At 49.5% G+C, this 27,266-nt stretch overlaps 1 protein-coding gene across 1 annotated transcript; it reads right to left on the bottom strand.

Moving 5' to 3' along the window:
* Nucleotides 1-26,956, bottom strand: Gtf3c3 (general transcription factor IIIC, polypeptide 3, 102kDa). Its single transcript, XM_005373273.2, has 18 exons — nucleotides 26,808-26,956; nucleotides 25,193-25,304; nucleotides 22,290-22,477; nucleotides 21,549-21,672; nucleotides 20,648-20,839; nucleotides 20,027-20,192; nucleotides 18,477-18,624; nucleotides 17,935-18,010; nucleotides 15,715-15,818; nucleotides 14,694-14,865; nucleotides 12,673-12,875; nucleotides 11,386-11,487; nucleotides 10,272-10,407; nucleotides 8,087-8,324; nucleotides 6,889-7,079; nucleotides 5,045-5,169; nucleotides 2,980-3,132; nucleotides 1-1,394 (listed from the first exon to the last, which is right to left on the bottom strand). The coding sequence occupies exons 1-18, from the start codon at nucleotides 26,907-26,909 to the stop codon at nucleotides 1,272-1,274; spliced, it is 2,655 nt and encodes an 884-aa protein (XP_005373330.1). The 5' UTR covers nucleotides 26,910-26,956; the 3' UTR covers nucleotides 1-1,271.
* Nucleotides 26,957-27,266: the final 310 nt, after the last annotated feature.

Raw genomic sequence — 27,266 nt, 5'->3', positions numbered from 1 at the left:
TGAATTACAAAGTGTTTATTTAAATTACATATATACACACAGAGTAGACGTTCCCCTGTTATATACATCCCATTTCATATGCACATTGTGAACAGCAGTAAGAATTTCCAAAAGGCCTTCCGTTGTCTGTCTCCCACCCTACGTCCCTCATCTGTGTCCATCCCACAGGTGGGCATGGTGTCACTTACTATGCCATTATCTTCCCCCTGAAGAACCGGTATAAAGCCAATAGGACATCTAGCAAATACCTCTGCCTGCAATTTAAGGACATACAATGCTTGAGGCAAGTCAGAGTTTTTACCCTAATCTTTCACACGTCCTCAGCAATGCTGTATCCCACAACGACGCCATCTATCTCCGTTCCCGGGACCTCAGGATGGGAACTGCGCCGTCACCGCGCAGGACCCCCTGCTGCTTCTCAGGAAGCCGCACATGCAGACAATGCCCTTTTTTACCGGCCTCAGAGGAGTATGCTTTGAATTAAGCCTCCATCAATGCAGCTAAGCTGCATTCAGGTTAAAAAAGAAAGACTAAATCAATTCTTTGTCTCCCGACCATACACCACTTCAAGTAATTTTGTCGGGCACTGATCTGAACAGCTGTCAACGTCATGAAGGTCTCGAGTTCTCTGATGAGCTCCTCCCCTTCCCTGTACTGGGAAGACGGCCTCAGCGGGCAGCAGCAGACCGAAGGTGAACGGGCAAGGCGTTCTTTCACATAAACACCCACTCAGGTTCAGGACTTCAAGACCTGCTGAGTGACAGCTGCCTCGTTTGTCAGGAGTGCAGCTGAAAAGCCACGGGACAGGCGGTCTGTCTTCTGACTGCGTCCCCAGCACCCATCCGGTGCCCACCTGTTCAGGGTGACCAGTCCAGTGAGTTCCGTCCCCAAAGAACCGCTCGTAAGTCGCTCAGTGCAGACGAGAGCACACTGAAAAACAACTCGACCCGACCCAGGGGCAACCCCGTCCATCTCAGCACTGGAGATGATTTTCCTACAGAATGCTAAAGGAAAATGACAGAAAATACACAGACCTATATGCGAAATTAATGTTCCATACAAACCGAAAGAGAAGAGAGCTGTCCTGCTGGTAGCGGTGCTGGGGACGGAAGCCAAGCCCCACCCGCCAGGCGGCGCCCCGCACTGAGCCGCACCCACCCTGGGCGGCAGCGCTGCGGGGCGCACCCTAAAGGTGAGGGACGGCTAAGCACCAGGACTGCCCCGCTGCAGCCGGAGACCGAGGCGGAGGGCGCTGCTCCCGGCCGAGGGCTTCACACGGTGCAGTAGGTGAGCAGGAGGTGCTGCGCCATGAGCGTGTTCCCGCTGCTCTGGTAAATGAGGGCCAGGTTGTAGGCAATCTCTCTCCGCAGGTCCACCTGGTCAACCTCTATGCCCTAGGAGGAGAGCGCACATCGCAGACTGCCCACAGGACCAGTGCACAGCCAAACAGTAAGTGTAAGCTTCACAAGCGACTGAAGTTCAAACACTAACAAGAAATTACACCACGGAGCAGGCACGCTCACTGAGGGACACACCCCAAGAAAGCAGCTCAGCGAGGCGAGTGCTGGGCAGCCGTCCTCACGGCGCAGCACGCCGGAACTGCAGGGAGCTCACCACCTCAAGGGGCTGCTGCAGGGCGGGGCTGCTGCAGGGCGGGGCTGCTGCAGGGCGGGGCTGCTGCAGGGCGGGGCTGCTGCAGGGCGGGGCTGCTGCAGGGCGGGGCTGCAGGGAGCCCCAAGCGCTACACTGCTCTCTGTCCTCGGACCCAGAGAAGCTGCTGCGGGACCCGAGGGACGCAGGGCAAGCCCTCTGGTGTCCCAGCCTTTCCCAGGGGCCCAGCGAGTCCTACGCTCAGTCCCACTGGCCAGGCTGTCCTCTGCACTAAGCCTCAGCCCCGGTCCTGGTGGCCTGGAGGGTGGCGGCGTGTGGCTGAGCCCACGACCTGCCGTGGCCGCCAGCAGGCTGCATGGCTCTGCGGGCACAGCACGCCGCTCGCTCTGGGCTCTCCCTCCTGCAGCCAAGCGCGGCCGCCCCCCGCCGCCGTCTCAGCAAGGGCCCAGGCACAAAGTGCGCGGCGGCCGGGCGGGCTGGGCCACAGCTCTGGGGCGCAGCACACGAGGCTCGTGCCACCCACCACGGACACTTGGCCTCCCAGCAGCCCCCCACCTCTGGGACCCCGAGAACCAGCACAGCGGGCTCTGTGATTCACAGTCCTGAGCGCCCACTCGCTGGCCTGACTCACGCAGGTTCCACAGCTACAAACCCGTTCTACAGCGGGTCCAAGGGAAGGGCAGAGCACGCTGGCGCCATAGCCGCACCCCCGTGCACTGTGGCACCCTTCACAGCTAAACAGGGAAAGCGGCGCTCAGCAGCCTCCAGCACACCAAGACCTAGAGGGGCACGGCGGCCGTTCCCACGCGGTCACCACTGGGGGGCGCCATGCTACGGGAAATAAGCCAGGCACAGAAAAAGGGCAGCAGCGGAACAGGGTCACCAAAGGTCTGGGAGAGCCCGGAGGATGGGGAAAGGTCTGTTTGCAGGACGCCTATGGATAATGTACTGAGCAATTCAAAAGGCTAGAGCAAGGACTTCCCAAAGAAACACTGAGATGCTCTGACCCTGCTTAGAACATTACTCAGAACATTCATACTTCTGTATATCACGTGGCACCCCATAGTATGTACAATCTTTGTATCAAATAGTAAACTCACTGTGGTGGTGCACACCTGTAATCCCAGCACTTAGGAGGCTGAGGCAGGAGGATAGCCAAGAGTTTGAGGCCAATCTGGGCTACACAGTGAGTTCAAGGCCAGCCTGAACTGCAAAGCGAGACCCTGGCTCAGGCAGCAGCAAACCCAGTCACGCAGGAGTCAGGGAAAGCACACATGGGCTGCAAGCTGTGTTCCGTGAGCAGATGGGGGATGGGGGCAGAGCAAGTGCAGCGAAGGGAGGCCCAGCCGGTGCCCAGCCAGACAGTACCTCTGCCGCGAGTGGGGGCAGCGCCAGCGCCTCCTGGTAGTAGTGGATGGCGAGATGCGTCAGCCCCAGCTGGTGAAGGGCTCGGCCCAGGTTGTAGAGTGACTCCTGGCACCGTCCACGCAGGCTGAGGTACCGGTTCAGGAAGGCAAAGCCCTGCCAGGAAGAGAAATCAACAGCTCGTTCATCTGGCAAGGATGCACTGAACCACTACCTGTGCCAGGCGCTGGGAACACAAAGTAAATTTTTAAAAAAGGATGAAGTCCTGCCCTACAGAACATATGCTATTTATACCACTGCGTAACTCGGGTGCACCTAACATATAAAATATGAAAACATAAAGTGCTGAAGACATAGTAGTGAACAAAGACTGCTCTCAGCTGGGCAAGATGATGCACACCGAAAGGCCCAGCACTGTGGAGGCTGAGGCAGGAGGATCAACAGTTTGAACCTACTCAGACAACTTAGCAAGCCTGGTCTCAAGACAATATAAGAAGATCTGTGAAGAGTTTATAATCTCACTAGCCAGTGCAAGTTATGTTCAAAAGAACCTAAGTCTGGACTCTTAGAGAACCAAGGGGAATCTTGCTGTTATGGCGCGGGGGACAACACGGGGCCTTGCCCAAGTGAGGCGAGTGCACCCGGCGGCCCAGCAGAACTGTAAGCACCGATCGGCTGGCGAGAGCGCGCACGGAAGTCACTGCTCAGGCACCGGCAGACGTGAGAACTGTGAAAAGCACTGAGCATCACCGAGCACCTCAGCACTCCGATGGGAGGGCGCCGGCGTGGTGCTGACGGCGGTGAGTGATGGCAAATGTGCAGTCAGGGGCCCGGGAAGCCAGCGGCCGGGGCCTGCAGTGTCTGCCCGGGAAGGCTGCAGGGTCGAAGCGAAGCCCGCAGAGAGAGGCCACATCAAGTGGGACCAGTAAGGCGGCAAGGCCAGGGCTGCCCGCGCCCCTGCAACGCACCTGTTACCCCGTAACAGTGCTGTTCGCCACCCAGGGCTTCGGTCTTGCTTCAGTCCAATCCCTGTCCAGGGCTCCCTCTCGGAGTGCAGTGTCTTGCCTGTGCCATTCTACCTTGAGATCACATAACTACGTTTTGATTATTACAGAGCTTTATAACTAAGAGTCTCATGCCAGGGATTTAGCTCAGCGGCACAGCACCTACCTGCCTGGCAAGCGTGAGGTCTGAGTTCAGTTCACAGTTCCAAAAAAAAAAAACACTAAGAGTTTGCCTCAAGTCTCAGAAGAGACTAAGACTTTTGGAAAACGCTGCAAGGGAGGCTGCTGCGTTTCCAGTTGTGTGAGGGACAGCTGTGTGACGGTCAGTGGAAGTATGAACTTGCCATTACTGCCTTTGGAGATTAAGCACAGTTCAACACGTTCCTCTGTCCTGAACCATCAGTGGTACATAAATGCCACGTGATGGGACAACTGCATACATTCCACCAATGACCCCACCTGGCAGGAACATAACACATTTGAACCAGAGGTGTCCAGCAGTGAGAGAGACAAATTATGGCCCCATCACGAACGTGCTACAGAGGCTGGAGCCTGCCACGGTGGCACACACCTGTAAACCCAGCCCTTGGGAGGCTGAGGCAGGAGGACTGCTGCTGGTTTGAGGCCAGCTTGGTCTACATCGTGAGCTCAAGACCAGCCTGAATTAGAGGTGCTGGGCTGCTGTAAGTGAACTAAACAGCTTTGCTCCACTACAGCCTTCTGCCATGACGTCTCTGCTTCAGAGCCAGCAGGTCATAAACTAAAAGCAGGAGCAAATTAAACTTCTCCTTTAAGTCATGGGCATTGGGTACTGTGTCTCAGCACAGAGAAAGATGACCGACACCTCACGCAGATTCTGGCTGTGTTACGTTTACCACATGGCTACGATACACCTGGGCCACAAGTATACTCTGTGCAGAGTTCCCTGAGCACTGCCCATGGGTACTGGTGCGGGGTACTCTCAGTATGTACATCAAGAAGTATGATGTTTGAAGGAGGTTTTAAAACATTAAATATGTACGTTTTCAAGGAACTCAGAAATAACGAGAAATCCCAGTAATTACCTGCACGACGAGAGCATGTCTCTTCAACACGTACTTCTGGGACGCCATGTGGATAAAGGTTAGGCCGATGCACAAGTTGTAGAGAGGCTCGTGGCGACGGGCACGGAAGGCTTGCGTGTACTGTGCTGGAACACAGACACATGAATTCATTTGTAAAGTTAACTGATTTGTTTTACACATTCGATGTGATCATGGAAACGACAGAAGGAAAAACAGCGTTGGTTCTTTTAGTTTTTTTTCTCAACTTAGCAACTATTTTTCCTAAGAAAAGCTAAATCTATCTAATAATATGGAGTTTTAGGGACTCTATATATTACATGTATATATTTATGTCAAAAAAAAATCAAATACGGTAGGAGAGTTTAGGCAAACTTTTCTCTGCACCCCTGCAAAGGAAGAGCCTATGCCTCGTGCTACATGGCGAGAACGTCTTCTCCAGAAGGGCTGAGGCCGCAGAGCTCCTCCGGCGGCAAAGATGGTAGACTGTCACGGGGACTTCTCAAATTTAACTACAAGTAAAAGCTGGTAACATGGGAAAACAAAACAATCTCGATTTAAATTACATACGGTAGCAGAGGCAAGTTTCAACATTTGAGGGATGAAGTTATGGTGATAAATTATAAAAACATCTGCCATACACAAACCTGAAATTAGTAAATAGCCCAAAAGCCAATTTATGCAGAAGCAAACGGCAACACTAGCTGTCAGGCAGTAGGAGCTCTGTGCCTAATGTTAAACACCTGATGAGGTATTTTTCTCCTTGTTCGCTTTCGATCCCTTTACTACAGAAACTTATTATAAATGACTAATGAATTTTCCTTAATTCAACTACAATGGGGCTGGGGATTTAGCTCAGCAGCACAGCGCCTGCCTGGCAAGCGCAAGGTCGTGAGTTCGATTCCCAGTAACGGGGGAAAAAAAAAAATTCAATGAGAATGTCTAAGCACCATATAAAAATCTTGATCCTAAAGAAATGACTATGAGCAAATCTTAAATCCTTTTCTGCATTATGTCAAACTAAAAGCAGATGACAAAACATCTATAATTAATAAAAATTGTTTTTAAAACAACCTAAGCAGGGAAGATCACTGACCTTCAAGATGGGCTCTAAGATCTACTTTAACCTTTCAAACTAAAGGAGCAATAGTAACAAGCCAACACAACTGCCATCACCGCTAATGCACTGGCACCGCGGTCACGCACTTCGCTCTACGATCTTGGAAAATACGGCCACACTTGTGTGGGAAAGATGGCCGCAGTCATGTCTCCCACCCAATGCAGAGTTTGCAAACAAAAACAAGATTTTGCCGAACACTTCTGTTTGCAAACAAAATTATTTGCAAGCAAAAGCATTTGTGAACCTGAGGTACCACTGTAGTACTTAGGGCATTTACTCTCTGTACCAGGATTTTTTTTGCTTGATTTTTGGTTTTTTGAGACAGAGTCTTGCTATGCAGTTCAGGCTGGCCTTAAACTCACAGCAATCCTCCTGCCTCAGCCTATTGCTGGGATTACAGGTGTGTGCCACCACACCAGGTTAAGGCATTGTTTTTTTGTTGTTGTTTTGGTACCAGGAATCAAACTCAGGACCTTGTACTTGCCAGGCAGGCACTGCACTGCTGAGCTATATCCCTGGCCCCAGGCATTGTTTTAAGTGGTTTATATTAACTCATTTAATTTTCACAACTATACAGGATACCAATGACTATCTTCACTGCACAGACAAAGGAACTGAGCAGAGGGAGACAGAGTAACGTGCCCCGGAGAAGGTCAGGCAGTTCTGCTCCCAGGCCAGGCCCCTGGCCCCACACTCTACACTTCACAGCCGCACACCGGACACTCACCGAGCGCGTGCTTAAAGCTGCCGGACACAAATGCGTTGTGTCCATTCAAAACGCACAGGGCATGGTTATCCGGGTTTTTCAGCATCAGACGGAGACAGAAGCGATGATGTCGCACATCCTGGGAGTGCATGGTAACTTGGTTGAAAATATTCCAGAGCTGGGGTTTGTTGACATTTTCCATTACCATTATCCTAAAATTGCAGGAAGGCAGTAAGCGCGAAGTCGTGCGTAAAGAAACTCTGGTTTCTTAGAATGAAACCTTTAGTGCTGTCCTTCCTACAGAGATGCACCACCTTCAACAAGGAGCGCAGACTGCTTCAATCTATTTAAGGGAAACCTCTTATACAATAGAAGACTGATCCCAGAAAACACTGAAGTCAGGAGTCTACCTCTTGTTTCTGCCTTGCCACAAAACCTTTCTTTATACAAAACAAAAAAAGCTCTCGGTTTAAGTTTGATTTCTCTCTCTCCTTGCCCACAACAACTACAGAACAATGGAGATGAATAATTAATAATGTGTTCCAAGCAGTACTCAAAGGCTTTCTGTAAGGCCAGGGGTGGTGCTGCACACCTGTAATCCCAGCATGCTAGGACGCTATAGCAGGAGTATCATTAAATTCAGGCCCTGCTTGGGTGACACAGCTAGTTAAAACCCTATCTAAAAAAATAGGTTAAAAATGGCTGGTAAGGTAACTCAGTGCAAAAGCCCTAGGTTTAATCCCCAGTACTCCCACAAAAACAAAGTTTTTTCCTTTTTCTTTTTGAGACAGGGTCTCGGTATGTAGTCCAGACTGCCCTTAAACTCACAGTAATCCCCCTGCCTCAGCCTATGGAGTGTTGGGATTACAGGCATGTGGCACCATGCCCGGCTAAAAAAAAACATTTTATATGCTATAACTCAATGAACCCTCATAAGAGTATGTACTACAAGGTGGGAGAACTATAACGTCCTTTTATAAACGGGAGACAGGCCTGAGAAGTTAAGTACCTAGCCTAGATCACACAGCCACAAAGGGTCAGGGCTGGGATCCGAACCCAGGAAGCCTAGCTCCAGAGCCCATGGTCTCAAATACTGCCTCTGACAATCACCAATGAACTGAACCAGTAAGCACCACGCATATATTAATTCTTCAGTATGAAACCATGTCAAAAAAAGTACACATGCCATCAAGAAATCTAATAAAAATAAGTTAGTCACCTGATATAGTTGTATGCCTTTCTGAAGTTTTTGTCCAGAATTGCAGCCGACAGACCAAAGTATTCTAGTTCTTTGCGCTTCTGCCTGTCATCATAGAATGAGTAATATTCCAATGAAGAGTCCACCAGCAGCTCGGCCTCTTCAAACCGGGACAGTTCGCATAAGGAGTAAATGGCCTTCAGCAGAAGGCTCCACCAGTCGTCCTTCGGCAGGACGCTCGTCAGCACAGCGAATATTGCTACGAGACACATGAAGCCAGGGAGCAGAGGGTTAGCAAGGAAAAGTCACATCACCACGTTAAGTTAAACTTCACAGCCCCGGTCGTAGGGGCCTGAATGCTTGCTCCCAAGTCTGACCGTAAAAAGGAAGTCTCCCCAGCACTGTCCCCGCCATGTGTACGATGATCTGCAACCCCGACCTCCCCTCAGCACCAGCCGGGCCCCCTGCTCCCCGCGCCCGGCTGGCCCCGCGCCCCTCCGGGACAGCAGGCGTCCCTGGTGGCACGGTGCTCAGAGACTGGAATCTGCACAGGCGAGGCGCCCAAAAGTGCCCAGCAATGAGGTCAAGCTCATGCTGAGACTCGGGCAGGCCCTGACCTAATCTGCCCTGTCCTTCCTCTGCCTTTAAATTTTTCTTTTCCTTTAAAAATTTTCTTTCCCTTACTTCTCTGTAAGAAACCTTTAACCTTAACAGGAAAAAATTTTTTTACTCTCTTTGCCCCAGTAATTCTCTTGGGAACCTATCCAGACAATCAAAATATGAATGAATATATCTGAAGATCCTTACTAATCATTTTTAATTATCAGAAGCAATCACACTAAAAAATAAGGAAATGATTAAATTATGGAACTGCTGCCCAGTGGGACTTTCCACATTCCTAAAACAGAACAGCTGTACGCACAGAGCAATCAACATGAGAACATTTCTCAGGGAGAAATACCAGAGTAGGAACTGGCATGTAACCTACAGAGCTCACCCATCCCATCCCTACCTGCCAGTGCAAGGTGATTCCCACCCACTCTGACACAATTAACAAAACCTTATGAGACTATGAAAGGCCACAGGCCTGAAACAGGAGATCAGTGAAAAACATGGGCAGGTCAGATATGGAGGAAACTCTAACTTTATGGGAGACGGCCCAGAATATAAGCGACAGAGGAGGGCTGGTGGGGTAAACCCGGAATCAGCGAGCTGGGCCCCACAGCCAGATCAGCTGCACCCTCCTGCGGGTCCTCCGGCTCTCGCAGCCTCCAACTGGTGTCTGCTACAAACCCATCTTCTCCCCAGGGGCTCTATACTGCAGCCTAGTCATTTTTAGAATTCCCCGAGTAACAACCTTACCCAAGCACACCTGCTGCTTTTCCAATTAAAAACACATGCCTCTCAGCCCTAGCCTGAGGGCAGGCACAACCTACTGCAAAGAGCTTTATGACTGTCATCACCTGTCAGAAGTGCGTAACATTCGAGTGGATATACCTGAGAACTGGACAAACAGCCCTGCTATCTCTTCACAAATTCCTTACAGGTATTTTTTTTCTTAAAAAATAAAAATTAAAAGTGTTATTTTACTTTTGTCAAAGAAAGAATGTTTTCCTTTTAATTTTGCATTATTGGGGATCGAACCAGGGCCTCTGCACTGAGCTGTATCTCCGCCCCTTCTCCTTTTTTATTCTGAGAAGGGATCTCGCTAAACTGCTACGTTGCCTAGGCAGGGCTCAAACTTGTGATCCCCCTGCCTCAGCCTGCCAGAGTGCTGGGATTAAAGGTGTGTGGCAGCTTCCTTCACACGTTTAAAACTGAAGCCCAGTAAGTCCCGGACTTACGAACACCTGAGGTGTACAGTGTAAGACTCCCTTTGTCAGACTTGGATTTAGGAACGAACCTGACTCACTCACAGGTAAGGGACTCAGTGTATGTATATTTGGGCTTTGCTTTTAACATCAAACAAGCTTACTGTATGTGAGGTTTGGGGGGGGGGGCGTTGGTACCAGGAGTTGAGCTCAGGACCCTGTGCTTGCCAGGCCGGCGCTGTGCTGCTGAGCTACATGCCCAGCCCTATGTGAGGTATTAAGAGTTGACAGTTTCACTCTATCTGAAAAGGGTCTATTTTCAATGAGGTTACTAGGAGTTACTTCTTGAGTCTTTCAGTTCAGCTGAATTCTATATAGTAAAGCAAGTGAATTACCTTTTGCATCACAATTTGCCGTCTCTTGGTCATTGCTGTCTGATATTTTGTCTCTTGACACTTTCATCAGGTAGAGATGTCTCTCTCCAGACTTGGAGCTGGATATCAGGCAGACCTGGGCTCTATTCATAGCTACCTGAATTAAAGGTGACAGCTAGGTGTGACTTAACCGTTTATCAAAGACCAAGAAGCCACAAGCACTATGAATGTCAATGAAAACTCTGAAGAGTGGAAAGAGTAGTCAAATTTCTGTATTATAAAACATGTTACTATATTATAAAACATTACTTCTGTATTACAAATTATACACACACATTTAGAAGTACACTGAATTGTTCTTTTCTTACCAAAGGAACCTGGGAGGTCACATTATTCACCTTAGAAGGGAAAAGAAAGCAATTCACACTTTATGAAATGTGAGCTGGGAGTGTGGTGGCTCACGCCTATAATCCCAGCACTTGGGAGGCTGAGGCAGGAGGACGGCCATGAGTTGGAGACCTACCTGGGCTACATAGTAAGCTCAAGCTCACCCTGAACCACATAGCAAAACCCATCTCAAAAGACCAAAACAAAAAAAAATAACGTGTAGGGAAGACAAGAGGTTGTGGCGGGCAGGGATGGAAGGGGCCAGGCCGGGGAAACAGAGGAAGAGGGAAGAGAGACCAAGAAAGAGAGAGAGCACGCCAGCACGCACTCAGAGGCCCACTTTCTGCCAAGAAGCCGCTCTCAAAGGCTATCATCCTGGAAGGCGTTTTTGTGGAACACACACTTCTGGCATGCAGTAGCACCAATATGGTTCTCACTTTTCTCAGGAAGTACTAGGAAAGATTTCACTGCACTTCCTCTCCAGTTAAATTTATACTACTAGGGCTGGGGATTTAGCTCAGCAGCACAGCGCCTGCCCAGCAAGTGCAAGGTCGTGAGTTAGATCCCCGGTACCGGAAAAAAATAAAAAAACAAAGAATTTATACTATCGTGTAGAACTTTCAATTGCATACCACTAGATTCTAAGTCTTGTTTTTTTCTGACTTCAAAATGTGTAACAGAGTGAACAATGATAAAGTAGCTACGTTCTGTTTTCTATTTCCACAGAAATGCACAGCAGACCACCCACCTTCAGGAGCATGGCCAGCATGGTCAGCAGCGTGTCCACATAACCGTACATCTTGCCCTGTGAGAACAGCAGCGTGGACCGGTGCAGTAGCAGCTTCAGCTCCTGAGGAACAAGCACACGGCGGTGGGGGTGATGGAACTGATTTGCGGAACATGATTTAACGCGCACAGGGCAGCTCTGCTTTAGAAACCAGGCTGTAAGAACATCTGCTTTGTGATCTTTCATGGTAATTAAGGTGCAGTATTTTAGAAACTACAATTTGTAACATCTAATAAAAAGTGGCTGAAGGCCAGGCGTGGTGGCGCACGCCTGTAATCCCAGCACTCGGGAGGCTGAGGCAGGAGGATCGTTGCGAGTTTGAGACCAGTCTGGGCTACAAAGTGAGCTGAAGGCCAGCCTGAACTGCATAGTGAGAACCTGTCTCAAAAACAAAGAAAAAAAAAAGTGGCTCAAACTCAGGAACTCAACAATCGTTTCTGAAAGACATTGATTTTTTTTTTTTTTTTTATCGTTTTTACTAGTGTATATCTGCAATCCACAATAGCTACATTCACTCTGGGACATTATAAACGATCAGAGAGATTTAGGTACAGATACAGAGCCGTGTCTTTCTCGATGCCCCGTCCCCATCCATCCCCCTTCCATTCCCCTGGCCTCTTCCCCATGTGCCTCCCGGCCTCCTTCCATCTCCTTTACTTTCCGCTTTGTTTATATTTAATAAAGGCAACATTTACATTTCTGTGTCTGACTCTCCGCCTAACATTACAGTCTCAAACTCCATTTTTCTGCAGACGACAGGAACCCCTTCTTTACGGCTGAATAGCCACATTCCACTGTGTCTCTAAACTGCAATGTATTTCTCCAGTCGTCTGTGGACAGGCAGCGAGGCTCACTCCGGAGGGAAGCTGTCACGGCTGGCGCCATGCACCCCTGCACACGCATCTGTAACTCTTCAGGGAACATACCCAGAAGAGGTACAGCTGGGCCCAGGGGAATTTCAAGTTTTCAGAAAGCGCCACACTGATTTCATAGCAGCTGTGCTACTTTACACGCCCACCAGCACTGTAGGAGGTTCCTCTGTCCCTCAACCTAAACAGCATTCGTTGCTTTTCGTGTTCTTGAAGAAAGCCCCTTCTAACCGGAGATGGAATCTCAACTGATCGGATCCGTCAAACACACTGAATCTGGTACACTGAAGCAAGACCTTGGATAAAGCCATGACGCCCTTACCAGTGCCAGAAAGTGCTGAACCGAGGCTCAGCAAGCAACCCCAGGCCCCCGGCCCACCTGCTGTGCGGCGTTTGCATCCTGGGCCAGCGTGTCCGGGTCATACATGGGTTCCAGCGCTTCCAGCGCCTTCTCGGGCCGGCCCAGCTGCTGCTGAAGGGTGGAGAGGGAGATCCTGGCGTCCAAGTGGAGCGGGGCCAGGTCGACCACCTTGCTGTAGCTCTCAGCAGCACGCTCCATGTAGCCCAGGGCTTTCAGGCACTCTAGGACGAGCAGAGAGCGAGCCCTGGTTGACGACAGACTGCAAACTGCCACCATGACTTCCCGCTGGCAGCAATGCAGCACAGTGTGAGAGGTGAGCACGCGCCTTTTAGTACTAAGAGCACTTCAGCACTGTACTATCTCTGCTGCTTGGCCAATTAATCCACTGCTCTCCGTATCTGACTCAATTTACAAGGCTCAGATGCAATCAGCAGACAGACACAACCTGGCACTCGGCTTTACACATGTAGCACTGCGCTTTAGACATTCTCCCGTCTGTGCTCGCCTTCTCAATAGTTGTATAATAATCAAACTGAACATGTAACTATTACTATTTGACATTTAAATTGTTTCCAAATTTACTCTCTAATAATACCACGGTAAATATGTGTAAGTCCAGAGTTAATCCACAGACATGTTTATTGGGGCACAGTGGTGTAAAAGCTATTAGCGCCTCCACAGTTAGAAAGGGGGATTTGAACACAAGCCCCAGGCCTGGGCTCTTGGCCCCGTGGGTCCCCACGCCCACCTGGGGCCTCAGCCCTGCACAGGGCTCTTCAGTCTCGGGCCTTGCCCACTCCACCCCCCGGGTACCTTCCGGGCTCCTGAGTGCTGTGACCCCGCCCCACACAGCTACCTGCTCAGGCTCCACTCTCGAGAGTGACACCCCCGGATGCCGCAGACTTCACCCCCAGAGCCGCAGCACAGGTCCAGGCCCTCTCATCCCCTCACTCTTCCGGCAGTGACCTCGTACCAACCCCCACGCGACCCCTCTGCCTCCCACTGCCTTAATCTCTCTGAACCACGGTCTGCGGTCAAATCTTGGAAATAAATTACTTAACTGGACCATCAGAATGGCACTGCTTGCATTTTTTCATTTGTCACTGTTAGGGACATATTAATTATGATATGCTGAATTTTTTACCCTCCATGCATCTCAAGCTACATGGATCAAAATGGAAGCAGCACTTAGGAGAATCGTGATTGTAATTAAACCAGATTTTTACAGTATCCACTGCAACTAACACAGGAGCAGTTTCAGTATCGCAGCCTTCGGAAAGCAAAGATGACGGCAACTCTCTGCTCATCCTTAAAATGCCAATCCCAGAGGCCACGTTTAATGGTGGCGCAGCACTTGCACCGCCACATAATCACGAGGGCTCTTTCCTGGCTCCTGGACGGGCGAGCTACACTCCTGTTCTGAAACTCAGCCCGTTTCCTCCAGCGCAGCTGACTGTCCGCTGCCAGATAACAGAGAGCCCAGAACTTTCTCCCATCATGCAGTATTTTAAGCCAAAGGTATTCTACTTTTAACGCAGCTTTTTATGTTCGATTACTAAGAAATCTATGAAGTTATTTTTCTACTTTAAGTGATTTATTTCAGATTACTGTGGACCTAGGCACAGTGAAATAAAATGACTGATAAAGTGTAACCCTGAGCATGTGTGGCTTAAAGAATATGAAAACTGCTAAATAATTTCTAAAAACAGCATTGCATATAAATCTATAAAAACTCTTCCAAGGTTCGATTTTACCCCGGTAATGCATTACTAGAACCCAAAGAGTACGGTTAAGACAGGCAGGTAAGAGCCACATTAGTGCGCTGACCGTCACCGTGAAGTCGGCTGCTCCTCCAAACCACGAGGTGGGAAATCACTTAGTAGTCTAGGGATACAATTTAAAATACTGACCTTCAGACCTGCCCTGAAACCAGAAACACGTGCACTAAGACCGTGAGTCTGCGATTACCACCACCCTGGCAAAGCAAGTTCTTGCTGCTGATGGCGTTTAAACGTTTCCGTCCCGCGGAAATGCATCACCTGCATGGCGAAGCCAAACCACGGCGAGGCTGTACCGCTCGGAACAAACCAGCGCGCTGAGGAGCGGAAGCGCAGAGTTATACTCCCCGACGTCCAGAAACGCCTCCGCGACGTCAAGGTAGAGGTCGCCCATGTCTTCAGGATTCTGCTCCACCAGCGTGGTCAGGAGAGGCTGGAGCGCAGACGGACCTGGAGTTAGCCGTGCGCTCGCGCATTCGACCCCGCTTAGCGCGCACGCCCCCTCCGAGAGTTCGGTGTCCATTAGGAAGGACTCCACTCCCATCACTGCTCCTCCCCGCCACCGCGCGGCTTGAGGAGCGGACACCACACCCGGTGCTGCTGCTCCTCCAGCAGCCAAGCGTGTGCGCGGCTGAGCTGGCCAGGCAGGGGCCAGGCTCCCCGCGTCCTCCACCAGCAGCCCTCAGTCAAGGTCCCCTTGGGGAGGGCTTTCCTGACCGCCTACCTTCTCCCACCCCACTATTACCTATTTTTCTTTCTTGTTTTTCTCTAGAACACCTATCCCAACTAGTAACCTATAAATATTTTATGAATTTATTATACAATTCTATTAGAACAAAGACCCATCAAGTAGGGATTTTTACACTGCATTTTACTCAGTACTTTATCCTCTGGCCAACAAAGCAGATGCCATACATTCCCCCTCCACCCCTCCCTCCCTTCCCCGTGCATGCCTGGCAAGTGCTCCGCAACCGAGCGACTTCCCCAGGCCCCGCGACGTTTCTGTTCCCTGAACTACTTGGCCAAGGCTGGCAAGAGCAGATAGCTGTCAGGATTATTAGCAACTGTCTGATGCCCCAATCTCAATCTCTGATCTCTGGATGGTTTATTTTACAAAGGAAAAACCTATTAGAAGCCCAATCCCAAAACACTTAGCTCTCCTAAGACACTGACAGGAGGGTAATGTGACCCTTGTGCCCTCCTCGGTGATGAAACGCGAAAGTCGAGGGTCAAGTTACACTTTCTCGTCGCGGGGCGATCTTAGCATCTCACTGTTACTCACGCTAAGCGGCTCAAGGATGTTGAGATGCACCAGGCAGACCATCAGCTTCACCATGATGTCAATGGGCACACCCTCAGGGATCGCACAGGTGACAGTGTCGCCAGCTGCAGGGTCCAAGACAAGAGGCCGTTCCCAGGCGGGAGCTTAGCTGGTGGGCCGCGAAGCGCTCGCCCTCCGCACACGAACTCAGGCACTGAGCTCAGCAGGCCACTCCACAGCCCTCACGAGCTCTTGCACCTCCTCGGGTCTGTCCTTCCTCTGCGCTTCCCCTCCCCATCTTGTCTTACTGTCTCCTTCCCCAAACAAACGTAAATCCCGCACTAGCCATCAAAACTCCGAAGAAATGACATGACCGAGATGCATGCATCCACTTCTTCTTGAATTCAAAACCTTCTTTTTACTGTCTATTACAAAAGGCTAAGAAAATAGTAGAATGACACTGCTGTTTCCTAAAACTTCATTATAGCACAAATTTTTAAAGCCATGGGAAATTTTTAAAAATTCTGACACACAGGGGCTGGGGATTTAGCTCAGCGGCAAAGTGCCTGCCTGGCAAGCACAAGGTCATGAGTTCGGTTCCTGGTACCAGAGAAAAAACCAAAAAAAAAAAGAAAAAATTCTGACACACAGTTGATATTTTGCATAAATTCCAAGTAAATTTCACGTTTCCACTTCAGAAAATTCTAAAGCAGGGGCTGGGGATTTAGCTCAGCGGCAAAGCGCCCGCCTGGCAAGCGCAAGGTCATGAGTTCAGTTCCCGGTACCAGAGAAAAACAAAAACAAAAACAAAAAAAAAAAAAAAAAAAGAAAATTCTAAAGCATAGAACATTAGCAAATTACTTTAAAGGGCAGAATAAATTTAAAATTACTTTAAAAATTAAATTAAAAAATTAAATTCATCCATTTTTATAGAACTTACAAATTACAGTTCAACGTAGAATTACCAAGTCATAAGAAGATCTAGACAAGTTTTAATATTAGGAGACTTTTTAATCACTGAACTCCAAGACAATAACTGACATTTAGTCTGCTCAATGAGACCGAGCCCTACACAGCATCCCGAAGACAAGACCAGGTCTATCTGACTCTAGGGATCCCACTTCCAGGATGCGTGGGTTCCATATTGCAAACTCTATCATTTGGATTTGCTTGGTAGAAATCAGTTTCCCTAAAACTCATGCACCAAAACTAAGCCCCCAGCCAACGGCATGAAGGGTTAGGGCCTTGGGGAGCGATCCGGTCCGGGTCAGTGGGATCCCCATCCTGAGAAGCTCTGCTCGCTCCTCCTGCGAGTGGGACAGCAGATGGCTCCAAGAGTCAGGACCAGACTCACAGGGCCCGATCTCAGGCAGCCCGCCTCAGGACTGGGACGCACCCACGCCTAAGTACCAGCGTGCCGCCCCACTGCACTCAGATGCTGTTCAGCGAAACGCGCCTCCTCGATCACAGTCTGGGAAACGATAAAACTAACACCCTTGCCTTTACATCGCATCATACAGTACACGCCAACTACCCCGCAGACAAGATGCTGTCTAAAATCAAGACGTCCTGCAAGGCTGCAAACGAAAGTCCAGCAGAACAGGCAGAGACAGAAGAAAGCAGGGGTTACAGCCTCAGCGGAGGTAAGGGGGACGCGTCAAACCACGTAAGGAGGCAGGAAGGGCTCCAGAGAGCGAGGGCCCACGGCTGAGCTGCAGCCTGGAGCCCGGGCGCGCTCACAGCCACCAGCCCCATCGGGTCGGACAGGGAGAGTGAGGGCCGGGACAGCACCCTAAAAGCGGGGCGCCTGCATGGCCACTCCAGCTCGAGAGACACGTTATTAAGCCACACTCACCTTTTAAACACCGACCTCTCCACTGGCAGCTTATTCTCCTGACTTCCATATTTAAAAGTAAGAAACCGGCACCGTCGCCGCAACACTTCACCTACCACAGAGACCCCTGCGGGGCCAGCGCGGGAACAGCGGGTCCTCGCACGCCCCGCCCTCGGAGCAGGCCAGGGCCCAAGCAGGCCCCGCGAGGCTCCCACACCTGTGCCCACACGCCCGCGCTCCTGCCCGCTCCGGGCTGTGCCCCACACTCCCAGCATCCCCGTTCAGGGTCTATCTCGAGGTCCCCCCAAGCCTCGCGCTCTCACGTGGGTGTAACCGCCGTGAGAATGTGAACTACCCAGCCAACGAGAGCGCACTGTGGACACGCGTCTGTGTGACCAAACTACTACCTTTATTCTCTTCCGAGGGGCCGCCTTCTTCCAAAGTTTTCTTTTCCAGCACAATTCCAGAAAAATCTGTAATGACCTGAGAGAACAGGAAACAAGAAAGTAAATAACACTATTCTCATACGAAAAACCGTTCTCATAATGTGAGGACATAAATAATTCAAACAGTCCCTGCAACATCAAAATGGGACATGACAAGGGACAGTAACTCTTTACAGTGAGGAGTCCTGCCGTACCGTCACATTTACTCCACACCAGCCAGCACAAACCGAGGTGCCGGAACCCCCACCCGCTAGTGAAGCCACCCCCGCAGCCCCGGGGCCGCCCTCAGGACCCAGCGCGCCCGCGGCCCGCTGCCAGGGCGTGCAGCACGCAGCACCACCGCTGACGGCTGCATCACTCACCATCGGAGAACGACACTGTGTATCTCATAGGGAATTACAACAGAATCTAGAAACCCGTTACACAGAAATGTGACAAAATGAAGGGCCGATGCTACAACACAGAGATGCACAAAGGTCAGGAAAACGCAGCGGCACTCCTACCTCCAAGGCCTTGTCGTACTGCTTGTTAGAAATATACAGCTCGGCCGCGACGTTGACATCCTCCACCGAGACCAGCGCCTGGTGTTTGGAGAAAGCCTCTTCAATTATGTTAATAGCCGAAGTACCGTCGTTGGCTTCATAGTAACTCCTAAAAATTAGCAGGACAAATGAACGCTCACTTAAGTCTGACTATGAAACTCACTTCCTCCGCGGGCCACCTAACAACTGAGTTTCCTTTTCTTAAAATCTGAGGAAATGTAATTGTCCTGGATCTCACCAACTTCAATATATCTCCAATTCTGGATGATTCCCATCTAAATACGGTCAGTCCCTGACTTGTGAACACTCGAGCTGCACACTTGTGGGTGCAGGGTGGGTGTATTGTGTAAGGCTCGCTTTGTTGGACTTCGGAACACATCACACGTAACGAACGTTCTCTTGGAACAGAACCTGTTTGTAAGTCGGGGACTTACTGCATGAGCATACTGCAATTCCCCCAACCTCCTTCCTACAGCTCATTCCTCTGCCCTGTTAAGGGCCACTCCAGCACCACCCTCCCCACCTCGTCTCCTAAGGCTCTCCTCAACCTAACCCAGCTCCATGTAGGAAGATCAGTGTCAGAGCTGGCCGTCACCACTCCTCCAACAAAAGTACATCCGATACAAACAGACAAGCAGCATTCCGCATAGGCCACCCAGTGACTCCTCAACAGAAGCCTATTACACTAACCACCGTGACCGTTAGACGAGCACACACCCTGGGAGACCCTCCGTACTCCTAGTATTCCAACAGGGATCAACCTAAGTTTGTTCTACCTCCCCAAATTTCCTAAAATGCTTCTAGTGTTCACATGTAACCTATTCCTGGGCAGATACAGCGCAACTTGACAGCTAAGCACCATCTGGATAAACACCACAGAACTAATGGACCTAACCTAACGTGTCCAGATCAAGATGGCTAATACGAGGCTACAGCACTACATAAAAGAACCCTAGAATGGTGGTGCACACATGTAATAGCCCAGCATTAAAAAAAAAACAAAAAAACAACCCACATAGAAGTGCACAAGACAAAATGTACACAAAATGTTTCCTGTACTTTAGAGGAAAGTACCCCAGTCAATAACACGCGCCAACTATAGAAGAAAATTTTTAGTCTCAAAACCTTATTCAATTGCCTTAAGATGAAATGACTAGAAGATCCCATATTACAAACGTTTCACTGGCATATATGCAACAAAAAACAATTTTAAAAATATTGCAAATATACACAAGTTCATGTCACGTAAGTTGTGAAAATCTGGGAACCGCATCACCTTTCAGAACATGCTTCATTTTTACAACTGGAGTTGTAACCTCATATATAAAATTTTCTAAGCAATCAGCTAACTTGGAAACAGAAAAGTCGCACAGCAAAAAACCTGCGGTTAACTACAACATGAAATGCTTCTTCAAATACCAATGAGACTCACATTCGGTTTCAACTTTATGCTTTGACTTACAAAACCAGGATTAATAACAGCGTGTGCACGCACCCGCCGCCGAACTTACTTGGCCATGTCTCTCGCCAGCTGCATGAAGCGCTCTCCGTCAGACGCAGGCAGGAGGTTGAGAATACGCCTGTACCCGTCCATCGCCATCTTATGATCACCCATCTGTTCACACAGACTTGATCGCTCCCACAGAAAACGGATATTCGTAGGCTCGTATTTCAGAGCTAGGAGGATTAAAAATTGCATCACAAGGAAGTACACAGTACCTGCGGAGGCCCACACTTTTCCCAGAGAACGTAATAAACACAAGTCATTCTCCAGTGGAAACAGAAGTTATCTGGAAGAAACCTGGCTTCCCAGGAACTCATGATAAGGACTGAGTTAAGACCGGATAAAACCTGAGTCTCCGCATCTTCCTGGTCACTCAAGTCTGACCCGAATTTTCAAGGCACAGCTCAGAACTGAGAACCACCTCCACAGGAAACTGAAAGTACTGCTCCGCTGTCAACTTGGGCACCACACTAACACTGTAAGTGAAGCTGCTGATACCATGAAAGGAGAGGGACTCTGAACGTCACTGGTAAAACCCACTTCAGCAACATCACAACCACAGCCGCGAGTAATTACCGAACACCTATTATGAAACATCTTATCAAAGCGAGGAAGATATTTTAGTTACCTTTTGTGTAGCAAAAAATAGCCTGCTTAATATTGTCTTGTTCCAGGGACATTTCTGCCAGTCTAACCCATTCTTCAGTGTCACTGGGATTTAAGTGTGCGGCAATCAATTCAAACTGCAAGGATTTCTCCATGTCGCCCTGGTCCTCATATATCATGGCAAGAGTAGAGAACGGCTCATAGGCAAGAGGAGCTAAAGGAAATGGAGAAACACACCTCATTGGCTGAGGGAAGCTGCGTGAGCTGATGCCCACCAACAGCTCAAATTGTGGACATTTTTAAATACAAAACTTCGTAAATCACATAGCACAGTCACACAGAGTATTTAATGGAATTTCAACACATTTGCTTCATTTTATTTTCATACATTTTCAAGTTTTCAATGAACCATTATTTAAACAAAACAAAATATGCAGTCTCACGAGAAACCCAACTCTCGGCCATAGCTTCCTTGTGATATCCCCTTCACGAAGACTATGGCTGGCAAGCTCACCCAGGGAGCAGCACACATCAGAGGAGTTTTCAGGATCTAGCTCCCGCACCAGGGAAGACCTGGCAAGGGGACAGAGTACCTAAGCAGCACCTAAAGCCAGAACATCAAAATGATCTGGTCATCAATGTTGTTAAAATACTGCTTTATAGTTGGGCGTGGTGGCGCATGCCTATGATCCCAGCACTCTGGAGGCTGAGACAGGAGGACTGCTGCAACGTCAAGGCCAGCTACCTAGTGAACTGAGGACCAGGCTGAACTATAAAGCTTCTGTCTCAAAATAACAAACAAAAAAACCCAATGACCTCTAAGTTTCTGAATGTATTTTACAGACAGTTCAGGGAAGCACTTCCCCATCTGCTTGAAAGTCAGGTCCCTAAGGTGCTTTTTCGACAGAGTCCCAGGAGAGCACCTTGTCGTATGATCTCCATGCACATCAGGATGGCCTCCTCCCGCTTTCCTCGTGCAAAGCGAATGTTGGCTTCACCCATGAGCCCCCTCAGCGCCCTGGGAAGTTTGCTCCGAGGCCTCTTCTCCTGTGTGAGAGACAAACGACATCTCAATAAAAACTCCTAACTCTGAAGTAGAGACTAACTGGTTGCAATCCCAACTCCTTAAAGTCTACACTGCAGGAAGAAGTCAACTGCAGAAAGAACAGACTTACTCTATGAAATTTTCCCTAAAGGAAATAAAAGCCTAGGGAAATAAAAGCACAAACAAAACTTCCTAGAGTAAAAAGTTCAAAGCACAGTACAATATTTAAGGAGAGCAAACATGGAAGTGGTCAGGAAACTGCTAAGTTACTAACTAGAGCAAAATCATTACGCTGGAGAATGGATTTACATGCCAAGAAACTTATGGTATATTCTACTAAGATCTTCCTTTCAAACCTAGCCACTAAAATGAATTTGGTAAAATATTTGAGAGACACCATAAACCTTTTAATAGTAGAACTACTTCATTTTCACACATACCAGTAATGAAGGTTTAACATAAAAATTCTCCAACAGAAAACGTAAGAAATAAATGATAGCTATTGTCTCATAGCATCTCTTTTCCTGTTCTTTAAATGTTTCCGAAGTGCAATTTAAACCTTTCTTCTCAATGACAGTGTCACTGGTTACACAAACGTCAAAATAAGTTAACAATTTACTTTCATCATCTTCTTGGTTTCACGATTGAGAACCATCTCCAACACAAACACATCGCCGGCCGTGGGCTGCTCGGGGGTCTCCTCTTCCTCCTCCTCCTCCTCTTCCTCCTCCTCATCATCTTCAGTCTCTCCAAGCATGGAGTCAAAGACCTTCTGAACCGACTTACTCACGCCATCGGAGGTTTCTCCTAAGCAAAGAGACAGCGAGGCGGGAAATGCAAAAAGCTTTAGGCCACTTTAGTCAAAGGGAAAGAACGTCCCACTGTCACTTGTAAGACACACCGAGACAGCCGAGGCTTACAGGACACAACCACCTGGACAGCACTGTGCACACACGAAGCTGGACAGCGAGCAACTGGCTCCCAGTGTCACCACCAGCAGCAGCTGGACAACGTGGACAAAGTGCGGAAGCTCTCTGTAGGAGGAGAATGGTCAGCACACAGGCCGAGCTCCCCGAACTGCTCCTAACGTGAAGACAGGATCAGGACACTACCACCACTACTACCACCGTCACATGCTTCATTTGCAACTTAGGAGCCTCCCACAGGGTCTCCACACAGTCCTAAGGACGACCTTGAGTGAGCAAAAGAGTTCAAGATCAGAGGCCACTTTCCTGTTAAAGAAAGCACAAACATGTACCACACTCAGAAAAGGTACAAGAAAAGTTAAAAATTACTGTAAGTGTACATTTGTCTCCAAAAGCCCTTAAGCTTATTTCACATATGCGAAGTACTTCAAGACCCAAAGATTAAGGATAAATGACCTTATCAATTTTTAAAAAGCCTCACGTTCTCAGCCACAGGTGTTACTATGGAACCATGTGAATCATATTTGAGAATTATGAACATGCAAAACAAAGTGTAAAATTTATCACAGGAACAAAAAAAAAAAACCTTACAATCATCTTCATCAGAGAAGCATCTCTTAAAATTCAAAATACATTCCTAATAAGTCTTGGTCAACCAGAAATGAAATGGAGTATCTCTACTTTGATAAAAACTTCCCACAAAAGCACTAGGGAAGCTGAAGCAGGATTACCATGAGTTCAATGACACACTGGACCACATGTGAGACCCTGTCTCAAAAAAAAAAAAAAAAAAAAAGAAATAGTTCCCACAAGCATAGTTTTGAATTTTGAAAGTTACTAGGAATGACACAAAAATTTCTCCTATCCCACTTACATTTAACATTTTACAGGTAGTCTTAGCCAATGCTGTAAACAAAAAGAGATAAAATGGCAGGGGAGAAACAAAATTATCATTCCTCACACATGCCATGATTATATATGTGGAAGACCCAAAAGCATCTACACAAAAACTCAGGACACGTGAACTGAGTGAGGTTCAAACACTGATTGTAGGTGGACACATACTCCCAGCGCTCCGGGGAGCTTTAGTGTCTTAGCAGGACTGTCTCAAGACAATTCTTAACGAGGGTGTGGGCAGACACAGTTCAGTGTGAAAGCTCTACATTCAATCCCTAGTACCATCAAAAACTAAAACTACTTTATGTACCAACAAAAATAAATTTCAAGTGAAATCCAAAGACCCTACTTGTACGGTGTGCAGGAGGAGGAAAGACGATCCCAGAGACCACGCGTTCGAACGAGACCCGGCAAGAGCTGGCTCTGACGCAAGCCCTTCTCCCGCGCTGAGAACGTGCTCTCAGTCCCCAGGAGTCTGGCAAAGCCTTTCTAGAGAACGGAGGAGCTTTGTGTCTGCAGCTGAGGGGAGTCTCCCAGGAGGGCGGCCGGCTGCACGCTTCACACTCACCGGGGCCACCAGCGCCCTCAGCTGAGCCCTCTCTCCAGGGAGGACCGAGGTCAGCTCTGGGGTCAGTGCACCTCCAGACCCACCGTGGAGAGCTGCTCCGCCCCGAGCACACCCGCAGCCACCCCCGGGTGGCCAGGACAGCTCCGGCCCCCTCCCGCCTCACCTGCCTGGCAGGGTGGAGGGTGAAGGCACTGTGCCCTCCCCTCTGCCCCTCTCCCCACACGGTCCAGGGAGGCGGAGTGAGGCTCCTCTGTTTGCTCCAGTGTGTATGTCGGTGCCAGGGCTTATGTCTGCAGAGACACGAGCCACTCTCCACTCCCACCCCGCCAGCGCCCGGCACAGTCCTCAGCCAGACCCACACGAGGCCGCCTCACTGACGCCCCGCGCCCAGCTAACCGCACTCAGGCAGGCGGACGCCACGAGCAGTCGTCAGCGCTCTGGCCACGACAGGTGGACCGATCACTGGAAACCATCCCCACACCAGGTCATCAATCAGGCTCCAACGAGCTTAACTAGTTGGGAGGCACCGACACACACAGTATTTATGCTGCAAAGCTAAGAACGCGGTAGTCGTCCAGCTATGAACAATTCCTTGACGCTATGTGTAGTCCCATCTGCGCAGCCAACAGGCCTTCCTGTCTGGCACAGCTCGGGAGCCACTCGGTACAAAGGGGGGAGCACAGGCTGGCAGCAGTCACCAACTGAGAGGGCCCATTTAGAACAGAAGGACCCTAGAAAGGCCCCGGGTGCGGCAGGCAGACAGTGATGTCCAGGCCTGCCTAAGCAACGCAGGAAGACTGTCCCCAAACAAAAAGGACCAGAGATGCAGCTCGGTGCTCCCCAAATTCAATCCTGAAGACCACAGGGTGGGCCACACGATACATTTAAGAAGGTCCCGAAACAAATACTGATGCGATGTGAAACACTTTCCAACAGTGGAGCTCTTCCTGAGCCAGGCACAGTGGCAGAGGCCTGCAATCCCAGCTACCCAGGAGGCTGAGGCAGGAGGATCACAAATGCACGGTCAACCCAGGTAACTCTTTGAGACCCTGTCTCCAAGTTGCCAAAAGAGCTGGGGATGTCCCTAGTACTCCTAACACTTAACGCAGGGAGCGCACTGTCCCACTGTACCTTCGCCAACATCTCTCACATGGGATCTGGCAGAGCTCATTCCCGACGACGATGGCACGTCGGAGTCATCTGGGTTCTCTTCCGCCGATAATTTTCCTTCTTCCTGAAGTCTCTGTGATTGAAAGTTTTAATTTATTCCTAAAACAAATGAAGATATAGCCCTCCCGTGTCCCTGTTAAGAGGACATTGGCAAACTAGACTAGAGGTCCCATTTGACCCAGCTAGTCCCCCTCTGGTTATCTTCCTGAAAGAATCAAAAGCATCCTACCATAGCAATACATACACTCCCGTGTTTATAGCGGCACAGCTTGTAATAACTAAATCCTGGGAATAGTCCAAATGCCCATCAGCTGAGGAATGGATAGAGAAGATGCGGGTTTTTTATACAGTGGAGTACTATTCTGCCATAAAGAAAGATAAGCTTGAGACATTCCTAGGTAAACGGATGCACCTTGAGACCATACCATTAAGTGAAATAAATCGGACACGTGTAAATACCGCACTGCTTCTCTAGTGTAAGAAAATGAAAGTGTAAGAACCAAAATGTATACTAGGTGTTGTGAAATAGGAAGAAAATGACCAATGAGGAGGGGAACATGGAGGGGGAGGGGAAAAGGAAAGAAGGGAAAAGTAAAAAAAAAAGAGTGAGAAAAGAAAGAAAACATGAAAACAAAGCTTTTGTAAATGGGGAGGGGAAGAGGGGTTGAAGGGAGGGCAGGGGAATGGGAACGTGAGAACCAAGTTGTATCATGTACAGGTACAAATTCTCCATGATGAGTGTGGTCATTATGTGTACCCAAAATGCACCAATAAAATGTGACTGAAGAGGAAAAAGAAGGCACTTGCACAGCGCATGGTGGCACACACCTATGATCCCAACGCTGGGGAGACTGAGGCAGAAAGATCTTTGCCTTCAGGCCCAGTCTGGGGGCATGGGCAGGGTTTGGGGTTGGAGCGCTGAGCGGTCCCAGCCGAGCCCCCGCCCGCCTTATTTCTCATTCTTAGGAAGAAATAGCTGAGCTTCCCGGGTCCTCTCCATGCCAGAGTGCGGAGACTTATTCAAACCTCGGGAGTAAAAGCAATTGAGTCTTGTGAAGTTGGCGGTTTCTTGAATCGTGCGGTTATGTCTTCATTAGGGTATTTTAAGTTTATTTTTATAAATGGCTTAGATGGAAGAATAAAACCGAGGTGCAGTAGTTTGAAATGCCTTGACAGAATTCTGATTTAGATTCCACAGTTTGTGTAGGGTTCAAACTTTATAAAAATACATTAACTTTTTTTTTTTTGAGACAGGGTCTTGCTGTGCAGTTCAGGCTGCCCCTGAACTAACCATGCAGCCCAGGATAGCCTCAACTTGTGACAATCCTCCTGCCTCAGCCTCCCGAGGGCTGGGATTTCAGGCGGGCGCCACTACGTCCGCCTCCGGAACTCCTGTTTTAAAGACTTGATCTCAGTGCAGTTCGGGGCAGCCGTGAGCTCTCTGCACTTCCCGCGCTCAGCCGCACCCCGAAACGCGCCGGACCAAAACAAGGAGCCCCGGGCCGAGCGCTCCACCCTCGCGCACAGGCTTCGCCCGCCCCCCGGGGTCGGTGCGCCCGGCCTGGCGTTCCCTCACCCTCTTCTCCCGCGTCTTCCTCTCTTCTCTGCGCCGCTCGAACTCCTCGAAGGATATCTTCCCTTCCAGGTAGTCGATGAGCTCGGGGCTGAAGCCCGACATGTCTGCAGAGAAGGTTCGCGCGAGCCCGGAAGCCCGACGGGGAAACCGGAAGAGCAGCACGGAGAGCGCGCGGCGTCCTCCCCGGAACCCGCCGGGCTGAGAACAAAGGTTCCGGGCCTATAACTATGGACCCGGGCACACCGCCCCACCCCCCGACACCCTTCCACCCCCGACACCCCCGCCTAAGCGGGCCCAGCCTCTAGCTACTGAGCTGAGCGCTGAGGCACCGAAACGCAGGGGCCTTCCTCCTCTCCCTGGATCCACCCCCTCCCTACTAAGGCTGAGTCTGAGGACATTGAAATTCAAAATAACCAGTTTTTTTTTTTCTAAGATGCAGGTTTCCTTTAAAGCTTTGAA

The sequence above is a fragment of the Chinchilla lanigera genome, unplaced genomic scaffold (genome assembly GCF_000276665.1).
Source record: "Chinchilla lanigera isolate Chin_1 unplaced genomic scaffold, ChiLan1.0 scaffold00002, whole genome shotgun sequence".
Classification (NCBI taxonomy): Eukaryota; Metazoa; Chordata; class Mammalia; order Rodentia; family Chinchillidae; genus Chinchilla; species Chinchilla lanigera.
Note: the sequence above shows the minus strand (reverse complement) of the source record. Positions and strands in the feature narration are given on the sequence as shown.

Coding starts and splice junctions, on each gene's coding strand:
- Gtf3c3 (XM_005373273.2), bottom strand. CDS start 26,909: ATGTCGGGCTTCAGCCCCGAGCTCATCGACTACCTGGAAGGGAAGATA. Junction 22,478..25,192: donor TGTGAGAGATGTTGGCGAAG/GTACAGTGGGAC, acceptor CTCTTTGCTTAG/GAGAAACCTCCGATGGCGTG. Junction 18,625..20,026: donor CTGGCGAGAGACATGGCCAA/GTAAGTTCGGCG, acceptor GCTAATTTTTAG/GAGTTACTATGAAGCCAACG.